General features: G+C 39.4%; 1 protein-coding gene across 1 annotated transcript in view; it reads right to left on the bottom strand.

Annotated features, from left to right (window-relative positions):
• Nucleotides 1-23487, bottom strand: part of LOC120517964 (caskin-2-like) — a 268762-nt gene that overhangs the window by 152764 nt on the left and 92511 nt on the right. The window contains exon 9 of the mRNA XM_039740508.1: nt 1832-1940. Coding sequence (XP_039596442.1) covers nt 1832-1940 — 109 coding nt within the window. The remainder of the gene's footprint in view (nt 1-1831; nt 1941-23487) is intronic.

The following is a 23487-nucleotide window of genomic DNA, read 5'->3' as shown; positions in this document are numbered from 1 at the left end:
TGAATTTAAATTAAGTAACTGGCTTAGCCATTCAAGAATTTTCCATTTTTTAGCTTTGAAAAAACTCCTGCATTGTCTTAACAGTGTGTTTGGAATCATTATCTTGAAGGATGAAGCGTCATCCAATGAGTTTGGAGGCATTTACTAGAACCTGAGCAGATAAGATGTTTCTATACACCATATAATTCAATGTGCAACTGTCATCAGCAGTTACATCATCAATGAAGATAAGTGTACCAGTACCTGTGGCAGCCATACATGCCCAGAACACCCTCACCACCATATTTAACAGATAAGGTGGTGTGCTTTAGATGTTGTGTAGTTTGTTTTCGTCTCCACACTTTGCTCTTGCCATCACTCTGATACAGGTTCATCTTTGTCTTGCCTGTCAATAAGAACTTTTTCCAGAAATCTGCAGGCTCTTAACATTTTTTCACAAACTATAATCTGGCCATCCTATTTTTGTGGCTTTGCATCTTGTAGTGTGGCCTCTGCATTTCTGTTCATGAAGTCTTCTGCAGGTAGTAATCTCTGACACATACACATTTGCCTTCTGACAACTCTTGGTAGTTTGCTTTATCATACTGAGGATTCTTCTGTCATCAGCAGTTGGAGGTCCTCCTTGGCTTACCAGTTCCTTTGCATTTACTGAGCTCACCAGTGCATTCTTTCTTCTTAATGATACTCTAGACAGTTTATTTAAGTCATCCTAAAGTTTTACAGATATGTCTAATGGTTTTATTTTTCTTCCTCATAATGGCTTCTCTGACTTTCACTGGCAGAGAACAGTGGAGAATAGCAACCACTGACTCCCAAAGTTAGTCTGCAGGTAAAAGCAAGCCTAGGTATCTTATGGCTGCATTAATGAAACACACCTGAGTAATTAGAAGCACCTGTGAGGCCAACTTTCCCAAAGATTATTGTGTCCTAAAATGGGGGCACATATAAAAAGTGTTGTAATTTCTAAATGGTATGACAGAAATGCATGCAAATACCCTTAAATAAAGTCTGCAATATGCACTTAAATCACTTCAGAATTCATTGATTTGTAATTTATTATAAACTGTGGAACAGAGGGGTAAATCAAGGAAATGTTTGTCTTTGTCAAAAAACATCATGGGGCACTGTAACAGACAAATAAATGAACTGGCTCAAAGCATTATAGGTAGTGACTAGCTATACTGCGGAAACAGCAAAAATATTAGTTGAATTGGTTGCCCGATGAACTGAAGTACTGCAGAATCAAATTACTCGTGAGATGACAGCTGATGTGGTATCTATAGTGCTCAGTGCTGTACCAATACTCAACATGCAATTTCCAATCTGTCGATTTCCAATTATATTCTAAACACTCTAGATGAACTAGAAAAACTATTGTTTTTTATCACAGACTCATTGCCTGAATTAACTATATTGCCAGAAGGGTGTATTGCATGGTTATAACAGCAATTTGTGTTCTTGTTTTTATCTGTCTTCAAACTGATACAAATTGCAACTCAGACAAACAATCTGATAATAATCAGAGTTTGCTTCTTTTCTATAAGATCTCTCATGATACAATGTAGTTGTGTGAATATATTGCATGAGAAGGATCTAGTTCCAGTATCTTTTTGTCATTACTTATTTGTAGATATTCAAGTGTGACACAAATATGACATGAAACCAATGTTAGTAATATGGCTGTTGGACCATTATAGTGGTGGTAAGAAAATTTCCAGAAAGAAACCTATTTTTCAGGCCTGCCATATTAGCAAATATAAAAAACAGCAACTCAGGAAGTTAGGATTACTAAAAAATAAACTGACAGAATATAAACAAACAGCAGCCTTACCTCTGAGCAACTGCTTGATCTCCTTGCTAGCATGTGAAGTTGTAAACTGGTTCACAATGTCCAGTGCAGTCTGACCGTAAGTATTTCGGAGATTAACATCAATTCCTGACTACAGTGGAAGAAAGAAAATTAAATAATTATTTAAAATAGTAGAGGACTTTATATTTTACTTAACAAATATGTCCTGCCCTCCACACAGACTATGTTGGTTTGACAGGCAGATAAATGCAATTATTTAACCAAAACTCTATAGACAGTGGTTTCTCTGTCCACAGGTTTTTTGGCATTAAAAAGGTGAGATAAAAAGATAACATGTTAAAGGTATATAAGATAACAAACATGTGTTTAATGTAATCATTACATTATTGTAAGCAAATTACTGCAAAAGGTTTAACATCCAAATTAATACTAATAATGTCTGATAAATAAACAAATTATCACTAACATGACAAGTAACTAAGGTAAACAAACAAATTTATAACACCACTAAATAATCACTTTCTTCAACAAAATATGTGGTAAATAAAAGGTACTTTTAAAGTAAAGCAAAATGACTAATGTTACCACATGCATGACATTAAGAATGGATACCTGATTGTAATACTCAAATATGCAGGCACATGAATAGTAGCTTCCAAGACACTAAAACTAACACTCTGACTGCCTCACTTTATAGGAAGCAAAGGGCAAGTGACAATAAAAAAAACAAGATCACTAGATGGTCTATATATATATAAAATTCTTTTCGCATTTGAAACGGAAATTGCGTATGACCACAGAACATATTATAATACAGGAACTAATCACTTCGTTTGTGGACACCACTTTTATATCGTTTTTACGAATTGTTATTATTTGTGTAAGAGTTATTTTACTGATATTGAAAAGAAGTAAACACAAACACGCCGATCTATCCCATAGAAGTGTGCCCTGCGTCGCCCTCTCCCAGCCCTCCTCTCTGGACTCCAGCGCTGAGCCGTCCACCGCCAGGCGCGTTCTGACAGAGAAGTTTTATTTATTAGTCCAAGTGACTGTCGCGGAAACTGCCACATTGTAACTTTTTTTTTTTTAATTGGCGGAACTTGATAGTAGAAGAGATGAAGAAAACAGCTTTGTGTTTTTCTACTTTTTAACTACGCCAAGCTGTAAACAATGTGAAGACGAGACCGTCTTCAGTGGCGAGAGGTCCTGACAATAAAGTGGACGCTAGGAGGTGCTGTCGGGCTGTTCCGTCAGGTCAACAGCTTTGCAGTTTTGGGCAGCGTCCTTTCTTCTTGCACTGTTTGTGACACTTCAAGTGCCCAGTCAGCTCCTTGGACAGTGGAAATCGTTGCGAATGAGTGTAATCGGCACCATCGAAGCATGACTCTCTTGGTAAATTGCGGTGCACGGCTACTTATTCTCCCTTAAGGTGAGTTCGGGTCACTAAAACCCTGCAACATTCAAGGTTGCTTTTGTGATGAATTCTTTTAAGATGATGGAAGGTTTACATCTAAGAACATGTACCAACCTCTTCATGTGAAGTATTGGACTTGGGAATTGTTTGGACCTTCTGCCCGTTAAGCACATTTCTCAGAATAATTTTTCTCTGAAATCACAGGCATGTAGTGCAAGGTTGTCAAGCAGACAGTTTACCCGAAACCACTGCAGTAGTACTCAATGTATCTTTACTTCTTAAATGTTAATGTTTTACGGTTTAATAATTTATACAATTCTTATATATCATTCAAATTCTCTTATGGAAATGTTTTACTGTTTAATAATTTATACGCTTCTTATATGTTTTTGAAACTCTTTTATCAAAATGTTTTACTACTTAACAACTTATTTTATAAAATACTACATTTTATTTTTTTCCCTTGCACTCAGTGAGCGAAGCCACTGGGTAATCAGCTAGTCTTTTATAAAATTAAAAATTGAAACAAGGACGACAATCCCACCTGGCACAATTAAATGCCACTACCCATCAGACTGTAACATTGTACAAAGAAGATTTTGCCTCCTGAACAAGTCTGGGTATATCTTCTGGATTGCCTTTCACAATAATGACCTCAAATTTTCCCATTGCATTCTATTTTATTGCTGTTGCCTGTTTTTTTATGATTTTCTCTCATATTTTAAGCCTACTAATATGTTGTCTGCAAAGTAAGCTGTTTTATTTTATTTCAGGCATGCTTGGGCATACACTCAGTGTAGGCTGATCAACATGAAATGGATATGCTAAGGCATAGGCACACCTGGGCTTGATTTGTCAGGATGGATGCTGACAGGACAGCCTATAAATGCAGCTTGCATACACAGCTATTTGTATTACATTGATATCTGTCTGTACATATTTTGTATTTGTACATATACAGATAAAAATAAATGTAATTTCTAAGCACCTTTCAAGACAATGTACATAAATACGTTAAAACAAAAACCTAGAAGAATATCAAAAAATAAATAAGCCAGTCAAAATCAAAAACGGACAAATAAGCCAGTCAAAATTACAAAATACAATTAGCATAACAAAAAAACTTATTTAAAAAGACATCTTTTAAATAGTTTTTAAAGCAGCAAGTGACATTTAAAGATGTACAGAGTTTCATAAACTGGGAGCTGCATAACTCATATTCGGGCTCTTATGTTCTATGGGTATAGCATAGTGTACTGTGGCGTGTAAGTCATTGTCTTGCACCCCAAAAAGCAGGCTGAGTCTCAGCACTTTAGCAAAACCAGTTTTATTCAACTTGAAATGGGAACAGCACGGTTATTCATTGTAGTGAGATCTACCACTTTTCTGTGCGATGGCACAATCAACAGCCAGGGTCGGGGCCAGGTCAGTGGCCAAATTAGACTGTTCCCTGCATTTATAATGTTCCTTGCATCACCCATCGACGACAGGTGCTTATAGTGCAATCTTGATCGGCTCATAGTTGTTTCCTTGGCGATGGACAAGCAGCCTTCCTCGGATGCAGCAATTGTGCTTCAGTGTGTTGTCCCATTGGGGGATGTACCAAAACAGTTCAGAAACCTCACATCCACCCCTCTAAGCTTTGTCCACACTGGGGTGAGCAAAGCGACCCTCCAAGCCAGGTTCGGCCAGGCGGGAGAGAACATCAGCATTGGTGAGTGCAGCTCTGGGACAGTGGCAAACATCAAAAGCAAAAGCCTGCAAACTAATAGACCACCGAGTTAGCCAGGTGTTCGTATCCTTGTTTGTACAGCCACTGAAGCAGGGCGTTGTTAGTCACCAGGGTAAACCACTGTCCCCAGAGGTAGTAATGGAGGGCTTCCACCACCTACTTAATTGCCAAACACTCCTTTTTAAGGGTTAAATAATTATGTTCCCTGGGGAGCAACTTTTTGCTGAGAAATGTGATGGGGTGTTCTTCCCCCACAAAACACTGTGAGACCACCGCTCCTAACCCAAAACCACTTGCATCCTTTTGCAGAATAAATTCCTTAGAAAAGTCTAGATTGCGCAGAACTGGGAATGAGGATAAAGAAGCTTTTAGGTCCGAGAAGGCTCTGTCACAGGTGTTGGTCCAGACAATAATATGATTCTTTCTGCCCTTTGTCAAGTCAATGAGGGGGGTGCCCGATTGCACAAAATTAGAAATGAATCACCTGTAGTATCCTGCGAGCCCGAGGAAGGCAAACACTGCCTCTGTGTTTCAGGACAAGGATACACAAGCACCTCCTCTGCCTTGTCCATTTGAGGCTTGAGCAAACCATTCCCCATTGAATATCCCAGATAATGGGTTTCTGACATACCCAGCTTGCACTTCTTAGGTTTAGACATCAATCACACTAGCCACAAACTGTCAAGCACCGCCCAAATGGAAGATGAGATGGAATTCCCAGTCGTTACCGAAAATGACAACATTGTCAAGATTGGCGTATGAGGAATGGGGACGCAGGATTTGGTCCATCATCTGCTGAAAGGTCAACAGTGCACCATAGACACCAAAAGGGTGCCTGGTAAATTCAAACAGTCAGTCTGGAGTGGTGAACGCAGTCTTTTCAAGACTGGACTCCTCCAAGGGCACTTGCCAATATCCCCTCATGAGGTCTAGGGTGGAAATATATGAGGACTGCCCGAGCTTCTCCAACAACTCGTTCACACGTGGCATCAGATATGCGCGGCTCACTCAAAAACAAAACAAAAAAAAAGCGGCCACAATAGTTTTTTATTAATGTAATAAATCATCTAAAGTGATGCTACTTGGGAAACAATGGGTTCCTGTAATAGAGTGGACTGTGAAATGGATCAGTAAGAACGTGTTTCACACTGAAGTGGTTCCATCAGGGTTGCAGTAAAGGGACAAACCTCTTCGTCCCCATCAGACGCAACTTGGACAACAAACTGAAAGTGGTGTTCTCTTATTGCTGCTGCACTTTACCTATTCCACAGGTTATTATACAATAAATTAGAAGATTTTACTTTTTAACTAAGATTCAAGTATACTCAGTAGTATGGTGATATGTATTGCTACAGGGACGCAAAGTTAAAAACTGCAAGCTGCTCGGTTGCAAAGACCATCGTGCTGTGGATCACTACCCAGACAAAAAGTGCGGTTTTTAAATCGTTGCTCGGCTCCTAAACACATTCTACAGATAGAAGAATTTAGGGCTAAAGACCTGGATTACATCAGCATTGAAGGCCGGAGTTCAGTTCCAGACCTGGTTAATGTAACTCATCCTCTGGATTTGCTACTTTGTTGCTGTGGCCCGCTTGTAGGGTTCGTGACCATAGGCGGTTTTAGACAGGGGCCAGTGCCCCTGTAGAACTGGCCCTGGCCCCTGTGCTGAAGAGATAAAATTTTAATTTATACTTACGGTGATATGCGCTGGCATGGAATCCGGAACTAACATGCCAGAGCATTCCACACGGACTCCTTAGGGCGCTGCACGCTCACTCTTTTGCCGGCTAGTTGATGCAATCAAAGCAGTCCCAGAAGCTGAGGAATTCTTTGCTCTGTTACAGAGTCTATGTTTTCACTTCTGGCTCATATGTGCACCCCAAAGGGTGGGCTGCACAAAGTGAGACATATGGCAGCACAAGAGAGCTCCAACAATTGAGTGACACACGATGGGCATGTTAATTCATGGCTCTACGCAATATAATGAACAGATTACCTGCCCTCAAACGTATCCTGCAAAAGATGGCACAATAGCACACAGGAGAAAAATCTTCTGAGACCCGTGGTCTTCTGGCCCAGACCGATCAAGAATTTGTTGTGCATCTAGTTACACATTGTAAATTGTTTGGGAAATCAAAGCTCTTTTCTGGTATGCTGTAGTCATCAACTGTTGACCTCTCAAGATCGACTGATTTAGTGGATCGTTTAGTTCAAACTTTGACAGATTTCAGGCAGGAGTCCTTTTTTGATAACTTGTGGGATGAAGTACTGAACATTTGTGAGCAATGTAATGCTGCCACACAGTCGGGTGCAAAACAACAAAGGAAGACAAGCTCCAGACTCTGTGAGTACCAAATACTAAGCTCTGTTGGTCAGAGGGAGCTAGATTGTGATAAAGAAACATATCGGTCTTCCTTTTTTTATCCTGTCATTGACTGCATGCTTAGTAAACTGAGCAGACGTTTTTCAAAGACCAATTGTGAGCTGATGAGCAGTATCTGATCTCTTAACCCCAAGAGTGATGTATTTTTGAAAGACACCACTTTGTTTGAATTTGGTCATCTTTATCATGCCAATGTTGATGACCTGGGGCATGAACTGCATCAGTTCAAGAGACTTTTGGAAAGAAAAATAAAGAGCAGTGTGATTCAAAAGCCATTTGATACAGTGGAGTTGATCCGTTTCAATGAGCCGTACAAAGAGGTATTTTACGAGCTCTTTAGACTGTGCAAAATAGCTGTTGCGCTCCCAGTTAGTTCTGTCACTTGTGAGTAACGTTTCTCCACATTAAAATTAGTAAAAACCTACCTCCGGGTCCACCATTACTGATGAGCGTCTTAGCAATCTAGGGGTGATAAGCATTAAATCAAGAAGAGCCAAGGCTTTGAACCTTGATGCATCTGTGGACCGTTCTTGCAAGAAATCACAAAGGCAGAATACTGTTATTATAATGTTACAGGCTACTGTGTTGCCAGTGCTAAAGGATGAAAGATTACTGAACAGAAAATGTGTCCAACAGTGCCGAGACTTCCCGCCCGGCCAACATAACATAGACCTTAAAATTGTCTTCCTTTAACATCTTGGTGGAAACTTGCAAGCTGCATATCTGGACCAGACCGATGGCCATTGTTTGCGCAGGTGGGAAGTGGCACCCCTCAGCCAGATGTCCCAGCTGATCACAGTGAAAGCAGCTGTGTTCAGTCCGCACTATGGTCTTACCATAATGGCATCTTCCACCCGTGGTGCAGGCAACCCCGGACATCTGTGCTGGCTGAATCAAACTCAGGGTCAAGCCCAGATAGCCCTGTTGTTTCCAGGTGGCTTGTGCAATCTCCTGTCTGCAGGTCAGGTCTAGCAGCAAGTGGACGCCGTTCCATAGCAGTTCATCACAAAGGCTTTCTTCTAACACATCCATACATCAATAGCGAGCTTCTCCACAATCCATTCAAAAGTGTTTCTGCGGATTCAGCTTTGAATCAGGTCCATTAAGCCCTAGATCTGTCTTCATATAGGGCAGTCCAAATCAATATGTCGCAGATGAAACTGGCGCCCACAGCCTGCGGAGGAGTATCTGTTGCACCAGGAAGTCATACTCATCAAGCCTTTTGGGAAGGAGGTTTCGCATGACCTGTAGGGCCTCCCCAGTTAAAAACAGGACCATGATAGCCAGACCGGCTCCCCAGTCCCAGTGCAGTAATGTTGCCTTTTACTCAAAGCAGAATAGGAAACATTCTGGGCCATGCAAGGAAACCATCTTCACCAGTACATCCCTGGAGAGTGTGAAGACCGGAGCACCCGCAAGAGCCTCATTTTGCTTACACATTACATGCCTCTTGGGGTACCATTGGTGGAAGAACCGATTCCGGTACCCTTTGACCCGCGAGTCTTGCACCCCAAAAAGGAGGCAGAGTCACAGTACTTTAGCTAATTCAGCTTTAACTGACTTTAAACGGAAACAGCATGGTTATTTATTGTAGCGGGATCTACCACTCTCCTGTACAAAGACACAGCAAACGGGCAGGGTCAAGGCTAGATCAGCGGCCGATTTATACTGTTCCCTGCATTTATAAATGTTCCTTGCATCACCCATCAGTGAGAGGTACTTAGAACGTGTTCTCAATTGGCTCGTAGTGGTTTCCACTGCGCTACGCCGCAGCGCTGTGAACCTGCAGTTGTCTTGGTGACAGACAAGCAGCCCTCCACAGACATGGCAATCTCGCATAGGCATGCCATCAGAATGCAGTTCAGAAACCTCACAGTACGTATTTAGAATGTACAGTGGAACCTCGGTTCACGAACGTCTCGTCTCGGTTCACGACCAAAAAGTTCGCCAAACTTTTGCCTTGGTTCACAACCACACACTCGGTATACGAACAAGCCAGTTTCCCTTTAGGTTTGTGCGCGCAGATGATTTCCGCACATGTTGCATTGTTCTCGGTCAGACTGCCTGCCTGCAGCTGAGAGAGAGAGAGAGAGAGAGAGAGAGAGACAAGTGTATGCTGGGGAGTGGGAGATTGCTGCACGTTGGCCTGCCTATCTGCCTGTGCCGGGGGGTGGAGTTGAGGGAATGGTACGTGCACGCGAACCATCCCCCCAACTCCACCCCCCGGCACAGGCAGGCTAAGAGAGAGAGAAAAAGCGAGCAAGCCGCGTGCCTGCCTGGCTTTTTCATTTAAGCAGAGCCACTCCCTGTTCATTGTTCTCAGTCAGACGTGCACTCTCTTTGTGCTCTACAGTATTTCGTGTGCTTTTGCAGTTAATTATGGCTTCTAAGCAAGTGAAGAGTGGTGAGAAGAAAGTTTTGAAGAAAATTGAAATCAAAGTAAAGAAAGAAATTACAAGATGTGGAAAAACTGTTTACCAGTTTACTCATTTACCAATTGGGGAACCCTCGTGCTTTCAAGCAGCATAATGTAAACAAAGCCAGACTGCCAGTAATGTGGAGGACAAACATGAAGGGTTGGGTTACAAGGACTGTCTTTTTGGAATGGCTGCATGAGGCTTTCGCTCCCACAGCTAAACAGCTAAAAATCACAAGAGAAAACACCTGAAGAAAACAAAACACCTGAAGGAAAACACTTCATGCCAGAACTCGAATCATGCAAGGTTAGTTTTCTTGGTGGTTTTTGTATTACGGATTTTTCAAAAGTTAATTTTTCAGTTCGTAGCATGAATTGTTGCAATGTTGCTTTTCTCTTTTTTCAAATGTTCCTTTTTTTCCGCTGTGCTTAAAACTCATTTTAAAAAAAGTGTTTACAGCGATCGGGCTGTAAGGCTAAAATAGTGTGATCTTGTTACTTTTTTGGTTGCTTGGGGTTGGTTTTTAAATTAAAGTTCGGATTTATTCAAATGTTCCATTAAGCGTGCCGCTGACAAAGGGGGCTGACAGTGGGGGGGGGTGGGGGTGTGCTACAGAGAGAGAGAGCGAGCAAGCCTGCTCGTGTAGCTGAGCAGGGAGCCTGGATGTTTTGTGTCAGTGTTATTCAATGTTTTTACATTAGTTTACTATTAAACTGTGCATTCTATGGTGTAATTAACTATACAGTATTTGTGCTTAATCTTTACATATATTTACATACAGTTTATACAGTCTGCAACGGATTAATTGTATTTACATGCAATTCTATGGGGGATATTGCTTCGGTTCACGACCAAAGCTTTGGAACGAATTATGGTCATGAACCGAGGTTTCACTGTATTGTCTAGAGCACAATTCATTGCAACAGAAATGTCTTGTCAATGTCACAACAGAGACGATACCCTATTATACTCAAAGGCGCAATATGGTTCAACTTGTTGAGAAGGAGTATGAGTTCTACTTTGGTTAATAAAAATTAATAATTACATTTATATAGCACTTTTTTTTGCTACCCAAAGCACTTCACACAGACAGAGGGGAACCACTACAGCCACCACCAATGTGTTGCACCCACCTGGATACTGCAACAGCAGCCTTTATTGCACTAGTACACTCACCACACATTAGCTATTAGGTGGTAAAGGAGTGAGAGCCAATTAGAGACAGGAGATGATTAGGGGGGAGAATGAGAGAGGATATAATGGGCAACTTATCTAGGACATCAGGATAAACCCTAACCATTACAAAAAATGCCCAGGGATCTTTAACAACCACAGAGAGTCAGAACCTCAGTTTAACTCACATCTGAAGGATGGTGTCATATTTACAGTACAGTGTCCCCACACTTATTAATTACAGGGTAACCTGGCCACACCCACACCTCTTCCAACAGCAACTCTAGCTTTTCCCAGCTGGTCTTCCATTCAAGTAGTGGCCAAGTACAAACACGCTTAAGGTGGATGTCCTGTTCTGAAGCGCAAGTGGTATGGTTGTTGGTTGTTAAAGTTGCGATCAAGACAAACTGTTGGCCTCTTGCATTGGTGGTGGTGATCTGAGTGCCTGGATCAGGGGACCTCAGAACTCAATATAGTTTGCAGTCCTAATGATATGCCAAGAACAGAAGCATCATTTGACAGATTGTTTCTTTGTCTGATCAATGTCTCTGGCCTCCATACTAAAAATAAGAAATCTGTTGAATACTCAATGCTGCCTTCAGCTATGAGACCTGTACTGTACGATGATAGTTCACTAGTATCAAATCCACCAGAGCCTAGAAGAGGTAAATGAAAATGCAACAATGAATGTGGAAAACAAAAGTGGTCCTGCTTTTGAATCTCTTATGTCTTGTGAGTCACATCTGACGACATTCAGAATTAAATGGCCTGTTCAGGAACTTATGTTTGTCAAAAGAAAAAGTAGAAATACCTGGTTCAATACTACAGAGTGGTTTTGCTGTTGGGGTACAAAATTGTTTGCCTTTGAGAGCCGCCAAGAGGATTTGAGAAATCTGTTTGCATAGGTTTACAACCTCTGTTTCTGAACAGGCACTAATGGGCTGTTTACAGTTTTGGGATTTCAGCATGACCAACAACAATGACATCTTTTCATTGATTTGCACTGTTAGGCTTGAAAGCTGTGTTGCTGCACAAAGGCAATGTCCACCAGTTAATATGCAATATGGACAGGCAGTACAGAAATCCCTCGCTATATCGCGCTTCAACTTTTGCGTTTTTATATGTAAGCATATGTAAATATATATCACAGATTTTTCGCTGCTTTGCGGATGTCTGCGGTCTTTATTTCTGGTACGTGTACTGTATATGCTTCCTCTGTTGGTTTGTCCATTTGATTTCAAACAAGGGACACTATTGGCAGATGGCTGAAAAGCTACCCAATCAGAGCACGCGGTTAAGCTCCTGGGTGCTGATTGGCTCTGCGACAGGGAGCGCAGAATTCGATTTCGCTTAAAGCCGGCATCTCGTCTCGCTCATTCAGTATCAACATGTTTCTTTGTGAAGTCAGCATCTCGTCTCGCTCATTCAGCATCAACGTGTTTCTTTGTGAAGTCGACATCTCGTCTTCACACATTCAACATCAACATATTTCTTTGTGCATACTGTAGTCAAGCCCTTTGTTATGTCTACAAAATGATCTGCTTCTGCTGCTGCTACTGCTTCTGGGTCAGTGCCCAAGCACCAACGGAAGATGCTAACAATTGCTGAAAAGGTAAAATTGTTGGACATGTTGAAGGAAGGGAAAAGCTACGCCACTGTAGGACGCCACTACGGCATCAACGAGTCCACGGTTCGTTATATTAAGAAGGATGAAAAGAGCATATGATCTACGGCCGCAGTGTCCTTTAACCAGGGCGCAGAACAAATTGTAAGTGGATGTAATAAGGCGGTAGTCCGGATGGAATCTGCTTTAGGGATTTGGATCGAAGACTGCCGTAAGAAGACCATACCCATGGACACCAATATCATCCGAGAAAAGGCCAAGCAACTTTATGATAGGTTTGCGGATGCCGGAAATGCTCTAGACGACGACCCTCAACCTGGAACTTCTGCTGAATCCCCCAGCGAGAGCTGTGAATTTACTGCCAGCAAGGGCTGATTTGAAAAATTCAAAAAAAGGTAAAACTTGGCCAGTGTGAACCTGCAAGGAGAGGCTGCTTCCACAGACAAAGCCGCAGCCGAGAAATATGTCGCGGACACGTTCAAGGTGATCATTGAGGAAGGTGGATATCGGCCTGAAACCTTGTTTAATATGGATGAGACAGCCCTATTTTGGAAGCAGATGCCGTCTCGTACTTTTATCATGAAGGAGGAGGCAAAAGCCCTGGGGTTTAAGACTCACAAAGATTGCATCACGCTGGTCATGTGCGCCAATGCTGCGGGCTTTATGATAAAGCCTGGGCTCGTCCAAAAACCCCTGTGCCCTGAAAAATAAGAATCAAAACCTGCTGCCTGTGTACTGGATGCACAACCTGAAGGCCTGGATTACGAAATGCCTAACGTCGGATTGGTTTCACCAATGTTTCATCCCGGATGTAAAGAGCTACCTGGCAGAGAAAGGGCTGGAGTTCAAAGTCCTTTTACTTTTGGACAATGCTGGAGGTCATCCCTTGGATCTATCCTACCAAGGCGTAAAAACAGAGTTCTTGGCGCCGAATATGACTTTACTGATTTAGCCAATGGATCAAGGAGAGAGAAGGACAAGACTAGATTGGTTACAATTACCCCACACATATAAGTATGACTACTTCAGTGGACAAGTATCCTGGCCCTGTGTAAAAAAAAAAAAAAGGATGTGTAAATCAGGACTGGACAAATGACTGAGCCATCTGGGAGAGTTCTAAATAGAAAGCTGTTCGTTTTCAAATAATACTGCAATAGTGCGATGATGTTTTCTGATTGGTACTATTCAGGTCATAAAATGATTTCTTCAAAATGTCACATATATTTGTCTCTTTTTTTTGTTCCTTGGTGCTGCGCTGACATCCTACACCAAAAGGCGTGAGCTTATTCAGTGCGAGCAGGAGCACACGGGTGGACAGTTGACCTGGCAGCGATGAACAAACATGTACTGTACAAGGCATGCATCGGTCCACTGAGAAAAAAAAGAGTGTTCTTTGCTCCCCTTGCAGAAGAACTTTGTTGTTGCTTCTTACATGAAAAGTTGATGAAAAAAAAGGATGCAACATTGACAAACCGGCTGTTCCAAGACAGCCACTTCCCCCAGGACAGCAAACTAAGTCAATGTCAGGTGCCCCTTTAATGTAATAGGAACCAAAGCATAGAGAGAAGTGTGTACATTGCAACAGGTACACAGGTCGTAAATATAGGAAGGACAGTCCTTGGGCATGCGGGACCGGTTAACATTTGAATTTGATGATTGTATATAGTGTGGAACTGACCTCTCTGTACTATTCTTTCCTCTCAAAGAAACACCACCATGCACCAAAAAGAGGAGACTAGGCAAGATCGGGGGAAAAAAAAAAAAAAGGCATGCAAATAAATATGAATAATGTTGCATCAGTGCCACAATGGTTTACCAAAATGTCATAAAATATCATATATACCCATGTCTCTGTTTTTAGTCAGTGTAGCTTTGACATCACGGACCATAAGATGCATGTAAATTCAGCGTGAGCAGGAAAACTAAATAAAACTGAATATAAAAAATTCAAATAACAATGACATACCAGAAAGGCACACCAGTGTTAGTGTGTGTCAGCTTTTATCCCTTCAGATCAGAGATTCACATATTAATTCACATTTAAAGAGACAGTACACCAATATGAAATCACATATGAAACTAATAAAAATAAAAATATGAAAAATAATAAATCAAAATAAAAACAATAATAAAACAAATACATGGACAAATATAATCAGATCATGCACTTCAAAACCTTTTCCAAAATAACCATAGCAAGTGACCTAATAAGTGTAAAATTCTCTATTAAGTGGATCTAAATGTAAAGCAGTCTTATCCCTAATAAATGATAGATCATGAGCACTGCCTTTTTTGGACATTTTTGTTAGCCAGGCACGTAATGCAGTAGCTTGCACATTACTATAGGCAGGGATAGTACCAAAAACTTTTCATGGCTGCATCTGTGGACTTTGAAGGGTTTTCTAATTAATGTAGATGATTAAAAATAGCAGTTGTTTAATTATTTACATAACCTCTTTAACCCAGAAGTCCTCAGAACATCATCAGCAGATCACAGAAGTTTAACAAGCTATTGTAAAACATAAGGAAGTATTTACATCAGCACATAGTCTTCATCAAATACATTTACTTACCGTGAAGAATATAAGATGGAAGCTGATTCAAGAAATTGGAATCAGAAGATAGAATGCAACCGTGAGTCAAAGAATCCAAAAATAATCCAATAAAAAGGGCCATGGACGTGAAACTATAATAACAGACAGTAAACTGCACAAAAGGATCAGAATCTAAAAGTTCACATTAACAGAGACAAGACATGAGATAAAAATTGTAGTCAGAAGACTGAAAAGAATTTTGTAACCGGACAGCCTTATAGCAAACAATAATTACAACAGGATTTTTGAAGCAGAATCCACAAACTTGGACAAACAGGAGGTGCATGATACTGATCTTTATATTACTGACCTGATGATGTCACATATTACACACTTGCAATTTACCTTACCTATTAATGGCATAGCAACAGTTAACAAAGAATTCCCAAAATGGCAACGCCCGTAAGAAATACAAGACAATACCACGGGAAAATAAATAAATTACTAACATAAGTGAAATTGCCTTAAAAAAAAACTAAATGGGATCACTGGATTCCTAGGTCGGCAGAAAAAAAAAAAATGTGCATATGCTTTTAAAGCCCCAGGAAATTTAGAAAAAAATCAAAAGTCAAATAACGACAATTACTTATTTAAGCCTACAACCTCCTGGGGCAAATGCCACAGACAAGATTCCTCCATGAATCTCTGTGCTTTGCTTTTATTTCTAGTTGGTTTCAGATGAGCCCCAGCTTCCTGGTGTCTGGCTCAAGGTTATAGCACCAGATGTTTCTCGGCTGTCCTCTTTCTCACTTTCTTTATGAATTCAAAGTCAAGGCTTAACTGGTAGCTGTATGTAGGGGGATTGCAGAGAATGTGGCTAATCTATCACCAACAACTTTTCATGATTTAATTATCTACCAGCATCTGGTTTGTCCTCTGTCAGACGTAGTTGTTAATAAGGGTGCTGGGCCAATGTATCTGAACTGAAGGATCCTTCATTGATTGGTGGTAATGAATGTCTGTAGTTTCTTGATGGGCATCACCAATATTCTCTTGGAGTCTCCACCATAAACAGGACTGACCATGTTGATGATGAAGATCTTGAACTTGTTTTTCAGTATCAGATTCCTGAAGGTCTAGATGCTTATCAGCTATTTAAATGTTGTTCTCATTTGGTTAATGCCTATCCTTACATTTGCGTTTGTGCCTTCCTGCTAGTCAATGACACTGCCTAGGTAGGTCAAATCTTCCATTTCATCCAATGGTCCTGCTCTCCATTGTCTAGATTAGTACTAGTTGTGTTTTTCCATTCTTCTGTGCCTTCTTCTTCCTTCTGTTAAGGTTCTGGCCAATATGAGCTGAGATGACTTACAAGTAGTTTATCTTCTTCTGCCGGTGTTCCTGGGGCAGTAGTGAAATATCTTCAAAATCCATGGCATTGAGTTCTGTCCAAATTGTTCACAAGATTCAATTTCTCATTTATGCTGCGGATAAGTTCATGATCCACTTGATCACAAGCAGGAGCTAAAAAAGGAGACAGTAAATATCTTTGCCTGACTGCATTCTTTAATTCTAATGCTTCTGTTTGTCGCCCACCACAGATGATTCTGCAAGTTAATATATTCAAGCTCCTGATGAAATTGACAGATCTGATCTTCATGTCAGAATACGTTTCATCAATGTTATGCTGCTGAATGCCTTGTCAAACATCTATAAAGAAAAATTCCATTCCATCAACTGTCTTAATAATACAGTGTGGGAAATAATTATTTGATCCCCTGCTAAAATTGTAAGTTTGCTCACTTACAAAGAAATTAAATCTCTAATTTTCATGGTTGTTATTTTAAAGGAGAGAGACAGAATATCAACCAAAAATCCAGAAAAAACACATTACATAAAAGTTATAAATTGATTTGCATGTCATTGAGAGACAAATATTTGATCCCTTACAACTCAGCCAGATTTCTGGCTCCCACAGATTCTCCTGATCTCAACTTGTTATGTGTATAAAGCACACCTGTCCACAGAATCAGTTTCTTAAATTTCAATTTCTCCACCACCATTGGTAAGACTAAACAGCGGTCAAAGGACAACAGGGACAAGATATGGGCTACAAGATCATCAGCAAGAAGCTTGGTGAGAAGGTGACATCTGTTGGCTAGAGACTGTTCATTTCTTTGTAAGTGAGCAAATTTGCAAATTCAGCAGAGGATCAAATACTTATTTCCCCCACATTACATAGGTTTGTGTTTAAGTAATTGCTGGAATTCTTTTTTAATTTATTATTTTATATTCACAAAAACAATACTGGAGATTGTATATAGGTTTTTGAAGACAGCTCTGCACATTAGAAAGCCCTAAATGCTGAACTGGGATGGTGACAAAAAATTTGCCTAAAGATTCTGTCCCACAAAGTGGCTTTTCATTGCATAAGTTACTATATCATCTTAAGATTGGCTGGATATAGTACTTTGAGAATGGAGGAGATCTTGAATATGAGATGTTTCAGCACATTAGCTCTTCTGCCATTTTTTCTTTCTCATTTAAATAAATCCACTGAGTATGTTCATGGTCCATGCTTTCAAAAGGAAGCACTATTATTTGAGATTATTATTATATGAGATTTTTGTAATGTTATTTTTTTGAGTTTACAAAGTATAATATTACAATTACCTTTATTTATTTATTTAAATACGCAAAGGAGGATCCTGTTGTAAAAATGTGCGCACCGTTTTTGCATGAGGCCCCAAATGTGCAGAAGACTGGGAGCACTTCTGCAGCGGTTAAAATAAAAGGATATGCCTGCCTCACATCATGGAGCCTGAGTCAGTAGGAGGAGGATGAAAGAGAGGGGAAAAGACAGAGTGTGCTGTATTGTCTTTGCTGTCCTTGTGGCCGAGGTGCTGGGAAATTTTTATAATAGAAGAGTTTTCCCAAAATAAAAGACTCTTTGCCTTTTAATCTGTGTCTGTACCTGCTTGTGTTCGTTTTGGGGAGATGGAATATCCCCTACTGCCCACAATATTTTGTTAGAGAAATGATGAAAGCAACGTTTTTAATTAAGCCTTGTTCACGTAGGTATATTACAGAAAAAAGAAAACAATATAAAAGCTTGTAATTATATAAAAATTTAGCTTTTTTTATGCCTACATATTATGGGTTAATAACTAATAAAATGTGTACAGAAGTAAAGTATGTATTTTAAGAAAATATTTATTTTAGTGTTTTATGGCCACTGAACAGTAAGCCTACAGAATTTCATTTTTTAATAAAAAATTAACAATTAACGCATGCGGCCTATAGTTCAATTATAAAAATACACTTTAATATAGGACAGTAGACTTCTATTTGTTTGGTTATGCAGGAGATTAGTGTAAAGTTTTTAAGGTGACAAAGAAAAAAAAATCAGAATCGGAATTGGCTAATCAAGTAACAAGAAACTGGTGTTCAGTATTGTTATACTAAGGTTGTTATAATATTAAGAATTGTGTCACTGTATCTGTTTTAGATCTCTTTAAATGTATTTTTCATTCTTTTTCTGTATTACATGCCATGAAGAGCTGAGCCAGCTTTAGCACAGGGTGTCAACTTTCAGAAGTGCTGGGATAGGTAAAGCATAAAGATAGACAAGAACAGCTGTTGTCAGACCTAAAAGGCCCAAGTGTTATATGATCTGACTATCTGCTGCTTAGCCTAAGTTTGTCTACCTTGTTTGGCATTGTACTGGGGGATGTGGTCGTGTGGACACAATATAAAAGAACGCTGGAACCTTGCCAAGCTTTGAAGACCTGCGGGAGTGTAAGACATAGACTCCAAGCCACCTCTGTTGTGACAGAAAAAGCCATTTCTACACGACCAAATCCCCGTGGTTAGAAAAGAAATGTGACTGGTCTTCCCTGTCATTTTAAAGCAACGTAAGTCGCATTAAACAAGCTAAGTATATTCTGTCTTTTCTGTGACTTTGTCGCCGCCTATCGCCGAAAAGAGGGATATCGCCGTTATAATTTATGCTTATTTAAATAAAGGTTTATTAAAACGCCGCAATATAAAAGAACATATTTCCACGGAGCTAACACTCCCATCGGAAACATAATTGGCGCTGCGAGTAGGATTGTAGCAATATTTAATAACCAAAATTAATATTCATAAAGCATAATTTTATGATGAATATTTTTAAAACATATGCTTTGGATAATAGCGGAAGAGGTGGGCTCAGCCAATTTTCTGGTTGGTCGCGTGCACTGTCATGGACAACCATGGCCGAGTTATTTAATAATTATACATCCCCAATTGCATGGCCTGAGTTAGAGGGAGAAGTGACTCCTTCAAATGTCCAACAGGCGGTATTGGCGCTCAGGCTGAAGCGCAGGGGAAACAAGGAACAAGCAGCAGCCGGTGAGATCGGCTGGCTTGTATTAACTGCAGTACGTGAGTTGGATTATAAACTGCAGAATATGATCATCGAATGTGGGGAACTTAAACAAGAAATAGAAAACTTACAAGACAAGCAACTGATAACTCGAGAATGCATGGAAAATGCAACGTCTCGGGTGAACGAGTGGGAAGCTAAATGTACTACGCTAGCTGTCCGTTTAGTGCATGCTAAGCGCCGTAAAAAAGGCAAAACACACCCTGTTTCCTCTTTTAAAGTACGAGCCATAATGCAAGGCGATTGGAACCCAGAAACATGGGATGGCAGTATACATAACTCAGATAGTGACGACAATATCTGGGAAGACGACGAAGGGGATGGAGAAGCGCTAACGGATAATAATGAAAATTGTACAATTATAGACGCGAGACCAGTCGTGCAAAATAAAGCCAAGGGGCACCCAGGTGGACAGCACAGATTAATGCACTGCCATACGAAGCCCAAAATCTACCTAGAAAAGTACATGCTGTGATAGGGAACACTGTTATATAAATAAATTATATCGCTAGCCAGTAGAAAACAATATTGAAAAACTATAAAGAACGGCGCGTTATTGTATTTAGTTGCAGCAGGCAGATAGACATGCTGGCAATGCACTTACCTTGCCGTTTGCATAATAATCCAGCGGAGCTGAAAAAACTTAAAGATGAAATAAAATCAACAGCGATAGAATCCATAACGTCTCAATCGCGATCGCTAAAATAATTTGTAGAAATCTTTAATGGCATCCTAGCAGCCCGATGCAAAAAATACAAGCTTCGTCCACGTGGCAAATGCAGTCTGCAAGCCGACAGCTGTTTCTATCAGTCTACCTACAAGGGTAAAGTTTAAAGGTTTTGGCAAAACCCCAACTATTTTGGTACTTTTAAGAAATCGCTGTGTGTGTTTAAACGCACAGAAATAATTAAATTGCCTTTTAAAAATGGCTTAAATAACGAACCTACGTTATAAGCTAATGTTTAAAAAGAATTTGTAAAACGGTGTACAAAGAGTGCTAAAGTGCAAAACAGCTCTAACAACAAAGCGGAAAAAGAATAAATACATTTGGGGATGAAACTTACAATGAGAAACATGCCTTTGTACCTTCTGGTAAGTACTGGCCAAACTTTGTTTTAAGAAGGGATTAATTGGATAAGTATGAACTTAAAAACATGAGGCAGTTTCTCATAAAACAAAGAAAGATAATGATATGTTTAATTGGTTTAAAGCAAATCAAAATAGAATGTCTCCACTTCTGTTTAAATTTATAAACGTACAAAACATTTTTTCTTTTAAACCCTGATCAAGTTTAAAGGAAAAATGCTCTTTTAATAATACTAAATAAGGGAGACAAGTTCTCGTGAATGTGTAGGATGTGCCCGATTGTGCATGAATGGAGGTTATGTATTTTGGGAACTCTTAAGGGAATGTATGGTGGCGCAGTGGTTAGCACACTTGCCCAGTGATACGAGATAAAGGTTCAAGCATGTATGTTTTCCTTGTTAAGTAAGCATGAAGGAAAAGACGTGCTTAAGTATGTTGCATGGTGAAACCCTATAGATAAACAAAAAAGCACAACCTCGAGTGAGTTTATAGCACGTTTGCTAGAGATCGAGAACTTTATTCTGTGAATGAAGTATTGTTGTAAAAGAGAACGTGAATATATGTGAAAGAATGAAGCAATTGCCAAATACTGTGTTTAGAAATGACTGAAACGAGTGAAGGTTGATTGTCTGTTCTCTAGTGAACGAATTTCTGCTTTAGCCAAGTAATTCTGCTTGGACATGAAGCAGAGTTTAGAATCTAGAAAAGAAAATAAAAGACGAATAAATTATCTTTATTCAGAGTCTGGGGTGGCAGATGTGTGTTTATGTCATTTGTAAGTCTGTCTTTCTATGTTTGTCAGCTGACTAAGAATGTTAAATAAACTGTAGAAATGGGAGACGTCCCATATAATAATATTCCAAGTTAAATGTAATACATGTGAATATCAATAGTGATTATGACTGGTGATTGATAACACAATCTGTGCCTGGTCTGTGTCTTTGAAGCCTGCAAACAGATGCAGAGTTTAAATAACGCCATGACTTATTGACCTTGACGAATCTCAGAATAGCTTGTAACATGGTCAATTAAAGAGAAGAATTTTCAAATCTGAATTTCATGAAAAGGATTATAAGCATAAAAGTTGCATTTAAAATCTATAGATGTTCTTTTTTTTCCCAGATTCAGCAAATCCAGTGACCAACGAATGAAAAACACAAACTATGTTTCTATACAAGCTGCAAAAAATAGCTTAATAGTAAGTTTGGGCAGAGCAATTAGAAATAATCTAATCAAAGGATAGTGAATATTTATCAATCATAAATTAATGAACAGCAGCTATTAGAATAATTTTCTTGCATGCTGATTTAGTGCAAGTGTTAAATGTTTAAATGAAAAAATGCAAACAAATGAACACTAGACTGATTTTTGTCTTCATGAAAAAAAAAAACAGTATAGAGGTTTACATATTTTGATGTATGACAAATGATTATTATTATCACTTCAGTAATTACAAAATGTATTAGAATTGAAATACATGTATTGATTTGTCTCTGTAAGTGATTAATTTTAGGAAGAGTTGTTATTACATCAATGTATTAAGTTAATGCTCAGTGATAATGCACATAGCAAAATGGATTATTCAGTTATACATTAGAACCATTGTATGTAACATCCTGTTATAAGTTAAAACACTTGGATAACTGAGGCAATGTGTTAATTTTGTGTAATGTATGATCCTACTGAAGACACATTGTCACTAGCATAGTTTAAATGTATTACTCTCTTTCTTACTGTTATTTTATGAGACTGAACTGCGGGTCTAGAATTGTCATGTATAATGCTGCATTTGTATGATACATATGATTGGGAAATAATTGCTTTATGTTATCTATTTGCTCTACCTTCACCCTTCTCTAGTTTAGCCTAGCAAGTGGTTTAAGTTTGGCCACTAAATTTAGTGGTTAAAGCCTCTCCATTCAGTGGTAAAGTTTTATCAATGAAGTAACAGGTGGAGTACACACAAACGAAGATTTACAGAGACTGTACTGCACTAATGACTTTTAATCTGCTGCACATACCTGAGAATAGCTGGTGAAGAAACACTTGCTTTTCCAGAGGGAACAGAGTGAAGAGCTAAAGAAAGATTGTAAGTCCAGCTACTCAAACTTGATGCCATGATGTGAGCAGACATTTTTACTACTAAGACAAGTTTTATGGACTTCAAGGACAGGCTGTAGTCACTGAGGCGATGTGACAGTTGTTGAAGGCTCCCATGAATGACCACTGGATAAAGTGCAAACCTAGAGGGAAATGCACCTCTGCTAAAAAGGGACAGTCACCATGTGTTCATCTTATGAGCTTCCTAATGGTAAAAGGACTGTTTACTTTCTGTTCCAGTAAGAAAAAAAAACTTTAGTGTCTTGAAAAAGTCACACTTTGTTCATACGGATCTGCACAGTTACCAATCTGCAAAGCCACCAAGAAAGAGACATTGTTAACAAACCACTGGGTTGGACAAGGCATATATATATAGCAAGCCTAGGAATATACTTGAAACTATTATAAGAAGGGTTCAAAGGTATGAGGATATGCATGATTTATCAATGATGTGAACTTGTAAATTGTTAACTTGGAATAGAACATCTGATAGTGAAGTTGGGGAGGATAACAGATAGTGAATGAACAATTATGCAATAATACTAGTTAAGAACACTTAATAATCATAGCAATGAAGCTAGAATAGCATCGGAGTTATGTTACAACCATTATAACTCATAAAGGGATCAGACACCAAAGGGTGGGGTACATCTAGCAACATATTGAAGCTAGAAATGATAGGAGTGCCAAAGAATAGTAATCCATCAAGATGCTATATAGGATTCTAAGATAATCTGATGCTATGACACCCACTGCATGAATTCAGTAATATGTAGACACAA

The sequence above is a fragment of the Polypterus senegalus genome, chromosome 17 (assembly GCF_016835505.1).
Source record: "Polypterus senegalus isolate Bchr_013 chromosome 17, ASM1683550v1, whole genome shotgun sequence".
In the NCBI taxonomy this organism is placed as follows: domain Eukaryota; kingdom Metazoa; phylum Chordata; class Cladistia; order Polypteriformes; family Polypteridae; genus Polypterus; species Polypterus senegalus.
This window is presented reverse-complemented; position numbering and strand designations above follow the sequence as displayed.